The 7,839-nt window shown below is 43.0% G+C and overlaps 1 gene segment (V, D, J or C); it reads right to left on the minus strand.

The window, feature by feature from the left end:
* Window positions 1–1,052: 1,052 nt before the first annotated feature.
* Window positions 1,053–1,574, minus strand: LOC128584347 (immunoglobulin kappa variable 1-39-like). The segment is given in 2 exon segments: window positions 1,053–1,369; window positions 1,499–1,574. Coding segments are annotated over 2 exon segments (372 nt in total).
* Between the last annotated feature and the right edge of the window lie 6,265 nt (window positions 1,575–7,839).

Raw genomic sequence — 7,839 nt, forward strand, 5'->3', positions numbered from 1 at the left:
AATATCAGTGCAGGATGAATTTCTAACAAATATTAAGGCAACAGTGTGTCTCCAAATCCAAAAATAGTACAGAAACAGAAGCAACACTCAGATTAACCAGAATCGTAGCCTTATTTTGACATGCATAGATGCATATACAGTAAACAATGTATCAAACGAATGTGCACATACATGTGTATTATAAAGCCACACGAGCATTTCCACAAGTAATGTAAATTTGGCTTATTATTCAAGTGTTATTCAGTTTTAAATTCTTACTGTCTCTGTTAGTGGATTTGTAAACATCCTATTAAAACCATATTTTAAGTTAATACATTTATCTATATGGGTAGATTTGAAAATATTATGAACTCGCCATCACTTCCAGAACTACACACTCCCAAGAACCTCTTGTCATTCTCCATTTTCCCATAGGGTTGTTCAATGGGAGCCTCCCATGATATTTGGAAGTCAGAAGATTGGTTCCTAAAAGCAGACACATGGACTGGGAGAAGGACTGGAGACTCAACTTGTGTGGTGCTAAAAGCAGCAGGGAGCATCAGTATCCCCATCACTGGGGCTTCCTAGACAGCTCTGAGGGCCTTGTGGTCAGGCACCTTCAGGGCAGCTGCACTGTGGCTTCCAGAGGACCACCAGGGTAACCCCAATTTTTAACATATGCATCTCTAAATATAAAATCTGGGCTTTGAAAGATTGTAGTTTGAAGTCTAACTCCCTGTATTTAACAAGAAGTTCCCACTTGGAATAGCTACAGCAGATTCTCCTTTGCTGTAAGAATCCCAAGTGGTGCTGTAACCCAGACACCTCAGGTGTACTCACAGCTCTCCTTTTTAAAATCAGGACAGTCATTGCCATGTCAGTGCTGCTGGTGCTGAAGAAGAGGAGAGAGACTTGGGGAGCAGAGGAACTTCCTGGGCCCTTTTACCAAAACCTCCCAGTGATCTGCATAAGAGTGTGGCTGCTTCTGAGACATGCTCTCAGCAGATAGAGGGACCAGGAGGAGCAGCTGGGGCAGCCCCGCCTCACACACCAGCTCCCCTGGAGGTTTATGTTCAGGCTTGTAACACTGTGGGAGCAGAGCTGTAACCTTGTTGACAGTAATAATCTGTAACATCTTCAGCCTGCAGGCCACTGATGGTGAGGGTGAACTCTGTCCCAGACCCCCTGCCACTGAACCTTGATGGGACCCCAGATTGCAAAGTGGATGCCCAACAGATCAGGAGCTTAGGAGATTTCCCTGGTTTCTGCTGATACCAACTTAAATAATTGCTAATACTCTGACTGGCCCGGCAAGTGATGGTAACTGTGTCTCCTAGAGATGCAGACAGGGAGGGTGGAGACTGGGTCATCTGGATGTCACAGCTGGCACCTGAGATTGGAAAAATAAAAAAACAAGTAAACAAATATACACACAGTTCATCAATTTCTAGGAGGACTTCCCTAAAGATCCAGGCAGCACTGACCACACAGGCTGAGTAAATCCTTGGTGTTCTCTTACCTGGGAGCCAGAGCAGCAGAAGCCCCAGGAGCTGAGCGGGGACCCTCATGTCCATGTTGTGTCCTGACAGGGACTGACTCCTATGCAGGGGGTGACTAGCCTATTTATAAATCCTCACAGCAGTGGCCTGTCCTCTGGGAACATGCAAATCTGCACAGCTGCAAAGATGACTTATCTAAATAACTCAGAGATGACTTACCTAATAACTCAGCACAGACCCAGTGTCTCCCAGGTGTTCCGAGGCTAACCTGGGTGGTGCACATTTGTCTGAAGAGAAAGTATTTTTCCCTGAGTCCACAGGACAGAATCAGTCTACTCCTTTCAACTAGAGTGCCATTTTCCTCTCTTCATGGTTCATGACTTGTTTTTCTTTAGAAGCTCAGCATATTTGATACTTATAGATATTACTGAAGTCAGAGAACCTTCCTTTTTGCTTTGATTCCCTGGAGCCCCTGTTGTAAATAATTGCTAGCACCAGAGATACAACAAGGCATGAGAGATCCATAGATACATAGAGAGATAGTTAGGTTGATTGATTGATTTGTATAAAAATGGGAAAGAAAAAAAGTGAGAATATAATCAAGAAAAAAATGTCACGATATACAGGAATGATGCCAACCACTGGGTATAAGCTCTGAATAACTTGTCATCTCCAGACACTATTTTGGCCTTCCATTTCTGAACTTCTCCAACCAATTCCATCTGGGCCAGCCAACATCAGGGATTTTCTCCCATCCCATCCAAAAGTCTCAGCTACTTTCTAGCCCTCTGTGCCATCATGCATTTCCGTGCTAGTTGTTTTCTGAGCTCCTTGGATTACTATTCATACCTTTCATCCCTCCTAACCCAACCAATTCTCCTTCAGAAGTGAGATGATCTCTAGAGTAAGTGCTCACCTCCACCCTTGCTCTGTTTCACGAAACTGTGTACTCCCACATTGCCAATATCTTCAAAACAAAGCAGCTCTAAATAGCTGAGTTTAGGGCTTTGAAACAAGTTCAGGAAGAAACCGTGCAACAAGGCAAAGTGAAAGCTGGATTACCTCACGGAGTTGAAAAATAATCCATCTGTAGGCTGGAGAGGAGAACACACCAAGGGGGGTAAAGCTGGATTGGGGTGTCCCCACATGGGAATGTAGGATGCAAGAACATCCTCTTTCCCTTAGTGCAGGATTTCACAGCTGGAATGAGATGAGCAGGGTATTTCACATATGGGAGACCACAAGTGCTGCTGTCAGAGACCAGGATGGGTGATGTGGACATCCACATCAGGGGTCAAAGTTCACTGTGTGCCGGTATGGGTATCACAGCTAACATAGATGTGTGAGGGGGACATTAGGGAAAGTGTCTTCAGGGGAGTGTAGGTCACAAGGACAGAAGGAGAATGGTCTTACACAGAAGGGATTATCAAATCAGTAAATGCAGTGAGGACCATCAGAGTCAAGGTCCTTACTATTGAAGAAAAATTATAAAGATAAAAAGTGTGAATACCAGAATAAACTCTATGAATGTGAAAGGAAATTAGAGATACATGTATTTTTTTTTTTTTTTTTTTTTTTTTGTAGAGACAGAGTCTCACTGTACCGCCCTCGGGTAGAGTGCCGTGGCGTCACACGGCTCACAGCAACCTCTAACTCTTGGGCTTACGCGATTCTCTTGCCTCAGCCTCCCCAGCAGCTGGGACTACAGGCGCCCGCCACAACGCCCGGCTATTTTTTTTTTTGGTTGCAGTTTGGCCGGGGCTGGGTTTGAACCCGCCACCCTCGGCATATGGGGCTGGCGCCCTACTCACTGAGCCACAGGCGCCGCCCCCGAGATACATGTAAATTCTTGATTTTCTATAGTTACAGATTAAAATTTATGTAGATCAATGATAGATGGATAGGTAGATGGATAAATAAAGACACAAGCAGAAAGAATATTTTCCCTTATGCAACTACAGACCAATCTCAGAAAACCACTTTAATGCACAAATCTTTGTTTTTTAAATGCCATTCTCCACTAAAACTAACCAGTAATCCTAGAGAAACAGGTGATTTCAGGTTTAGAAATGGGACAATTTAAGATGACCCTGCACCATTTTGTGTCAGAGACTAAGGAAGGACTCAGAGAGTGGTGGGTAAAACGAACAGGTTTAGGGGTGGGCTTGAATGGGACTCCAATTGGAAAAATGTGTGGAATTATAGAATATGAAACGTGAAATAAATAATTGTGCTAACATATTCATCTTAGGTAACTTGTACATAATATTGGAGACTAGGTAATTGATTAAGAAAAAAAGAAGAAACATATTTCCACAGTTCTGTGGCTGGGAACTCCAATAACACAGCGCAGGCATCTTGCATGGGCCTTTTTGCTGCATCAGTGGATTTAACCAACCACAGATCTAAAATAAACCATTTGTGGGATGTAAGGGGGTCCTCTGATATGGAAGGCTGACTTTGCATCCACCTATTCTGCAGGGTTGATTATGGGACTTGATCATCTGAGGGTCATGGTATTTAAGAAGAATCCTGGAACCAAACCCTCACAGATACTAAGGGATGATTGTACAATGATTAGGCAGACTTAGGGTAGACATTCCTCTTCTAAAGGAAGAAACAGGTAAGGAGAAAGGCATAACTCATCCAAAGTAAGTCCAAAACCCAACAGGGAAAACATCGTTAAGTCTTAAAAGTGGATAATAATTTCCTTTGACTCCGTATAACTTATCTTGGACAATCTGGGGCAGTACTTGGTCCCCAAGACCTCAAGCATCCCTCTCCTATGGCTTTACTGGGCTCAGTCCATCAAGCAGCTCTCATTGTTTTGAGTCTTCTGGCTGCATCCTCCAGGCAGGAGCTGCATGCTGGTGGCCCTATGGCTCTGTGGTCTCAGAGGCTTCCCTCCTCCAACAGTTTGACTGGGTATACTTTAGTGGGGATTCTCCGTGGTGGCTCCATTCCTGAGACAATTCTGTCTGGGTCCTCAGGATGTCAGAGATATACATTGCATTCTAGGTGGAGCACTCCATGGCCCCATAGCTCTTATATTCTGCCCACATAGGAGGTTAACACACATGGATGTTGCCAAGGTTTACACCTGTTACATCCCAGAGCAACGTGTCATGCTGCACCTGGGCCCACTTGAGCCATGGCTGGGGCAGCCGAGACTGTTACATTGGAATTAGGGGAGCAAATGCCAAGGTGGCACAGAATAGTAAGTGCTAAGGTCCCACGGGGACCTATCTGGAAGCCTTTCCTTCAAGGTCTAATATGCCTTGGAAATCTCTGGAATAATTTAGGGTCCATTCCCCCATAGTAGTGATAAATATAATCTGGGTTTCTTTTATCTGTGTTAATCTCTTTAGCAAATGTTGCATAGTCATACCTTTAATAGCCTCTCCTGAACATGATTTTTAATTTTCCATATCACCAGGCTGAGAGTTTTTCAGATCTTTCCTTTCTTTTTTTGTTTATTTTTTATTGTTAAATCATAGCTGTGTACATTAGTACAAACAAGGGGTACAATGTGCTGGTTTCATACACAATCTGAAATATTCTCATCAAACTGTTCAACATAGCCTTCATGGCATTTTATTAGTTACTGTATGTAGACATTTGTATTCTGACTTTAGTAAGTTTTGCCTGTACCCATTCTAAGATGCTCTATAGGTGTGGCCCTACCCATTACCCTCCCTCTACCCTAACCTCCCCCCTCCCTTCCCCTTCCTTGGCCCTTTCCCCATAGTCTTGTGCTATAGTTGGGTTATAGCCTTCATGTGAAAGCTATAATTTAGCTTCATAGTAGGGCTGAGTACATTGGATACTTTTTCTTCCATTCCTGAGATACTTTGCTAAGAAGAATATGTTCCAGCTCCATCCATGTAAACATGAAAGAGGTACAGTCTCCATCTTTCTTTAAGGCTGAATAATATTCCATGGTATACATGTACCACAATTTGCTAGTCCATTCGTGGGTCGATGGGCACTTGGGCTTCTTCCATGACTTAGCAATTATAAATTGGGCTGCAATAAACATTCTGGTACAGATGTATTTGTTATATTGTGATTTTTGGTCTTCTGGGTATAAACCTAGTAAAGGAATTATAGGATCGAATGGCAGGTCTATTTTTAGGTCTCTAAGTATTCTCCAAACATCCTTCCAGAAGGAAGGTATTAGTGTGCATTCCCACCAGCAGTGTAGAAGTGTGCCCTTTTCTCCACATCCACGCCAACATCTCTGGTTTGGGGATTTTGTTATGTGGGCTACTCTTACTGGGGTTAGGTGATATCTCAAAGTAGTTTTGATTTGCATTTCTGTAATGATTAAGGATGATGAGCTTTTTTTCATGTGTTTGTAGATTGTGCATCTGTCTTCTTTAGAGAAGTTTCTCTTCAAGTCCCTTGCCCACCCTGAGATGGGATCACGTGTTCTTTTCTTGCTAATATGTTTGAGTTCTCTGTGCATTCTGGTTATTAGACCTTTATTGGAGGTATAACGTGCAAATATTTTCTCCCATTCTGAGGGATGTCTGCTTGCTTTACTTACTATGTTCTTGGCTGGCAGATGGTTTTTAGGTTGATCTGGTCCCAGTAATGTATTTCTGATACTGCTTCAATTGCCTAGGGAGTCCTCCTCATAAAATATTCACCCAGGCCGATTCCTTCAAGAGTTTTCCCTGCACTTTCTTCAAGTATTTTTTTTTTTTTTTTGTAGAGACAGAGTCCCACTTTATGGCCCTCGGTAGAGTGCGGTGGCCTCACACAGCTCACAGCAACCTCCAACTCCTGGGCTTAAGCGATTCTCTTGCCTCAGCCTCCCGAGTAGCTGGGACTACAGGCGGCCGCCACAACGCCCGGCTATTTTTTGGTTGCAATTTGGCCGGGGCCGGGTTTGAACCCGCCACCCTCGGTATATGGGGCCGGCGCCCTACCGACTGAGCCACAGGCGCCGCCCTCTTCAAGTATTTTTATAGTTTCATGTCTTAAGTTTAAATCTTTTTTTCCAGTGAGAGTCTATCTTAGTTAATGGTGAAAGGTGTGGGTCCAGTTTCAGTCTTTTACAGATTGCCAGCCAGTTCACCCAGCACCATTTGTTAAATAGGGAATCTTTTCCCCACTGAATGTTTTTAATTGGCTTGTCAAAGATTAAATGACAGTAAGTAGCTGGATTCATCTCTTGGTTCTCTTATTCTGTTCCAGACATCTATTTCTCTGTTTTTGTGCCAGTACCATGCTGTTTTGATCACTATGGATTTATAGTACAGTCTCAGGTCTGGTAGCGTGATTCCTCCTGCTTTGTTTTTATTGCTGAGTAATGTTTTGGCTATTCAAGTTTTTTTCTGATTCCATATAAAATGAAGTATTATTTTTTCAAGATCTTTAAAGTATGACAATGGAGCTTTAATAGGGATTGCATTAAAATTATATATTGCTTTGGATAGTATAGACATTTTAACAATGTTGATTCTTCCCAGCCATGACCATGGTATGTTTTTCCATTTGTTAACATCTTCAGCTATTTCTTTTCGTAAAGTTTCATAGTTCTCTTTGTAGAGATCTTTCAAGTCCTTTGTTAGGTATACTGCCAAATATTTCATCTTCTTTGGCACTACTGTGAAAGGAATGGAGTCCTTGACTATTTTTTTGGCTTGGTTATTGTTGGTATATATAAAGGCTACAGATTTATGGGTGTTGATTTTGTAGCCTGAGACATTGCTGTATTCATTGATCACTTCTTAAAGTTTTGTAGTAGAATCGCTAGTGTTTTCCAGATATTCGATCATATCATCTGCGAAGAGTGAAAGTTTGATCTCTTCTGACTCTGTATGGATACCCTTGATCGCCTTTTCTTCCCTAATTGCAATAGCTAAAACTTCCATTACAATGTTAAAGAGCAATGGAGACAATGGGCAACCTTGCCTGGTTCCTGATCTAAGTGGAAATGATTTCAATTTAACTCCATTCAATACATACTCAGCAATGGGCTGGGATGTGAGAGAAACCAGGGTAGCATCTCTGAAGATGGGACAACTCCTTCATGAGGTGATGAGTTGGCCTCATGAGTTCACAGTAGAAAACAGGATGAACACCCTGTCACCTCCTTACAATGACACCCATGAGATGTCCTGGGTGCCCAGGGAGGTGGTAGGAGGGGAGAGAGGGGAAAGGACATAATTTCAGAGCTGTCACTAGCCTGCTCTCCTGATAAAGCCCCAGACACTCAGCAGCCCCAGAAAAACGCATAGCTTGAGGAATTTTGTGCCAAGTGATGACAGAAAAAGGAGGCAGGTGTCTCCAGAAGGCAGCTCAGCTGCTGGTAGCCATGACCCTGACCCAAGTAGGCACTGTGTCCTAAAGG

The sequence above is a fragment of the Nycticebus coucang genome, chromosome 4, assembly GCF_027406575.1.
Source record: "Nycticebus coucang isolate mNycCou1 chromosome 4, mNycCou1.pri, whole genome shotgun sequence".
In the NCBI taxonomy this organism is placed as follows: domain Eukaryota; kingdom Metazoa; phylum Chordata; class Mammalia; order Primates; family Lorisidae; genus Nycticebus; species Nycticebus coucang.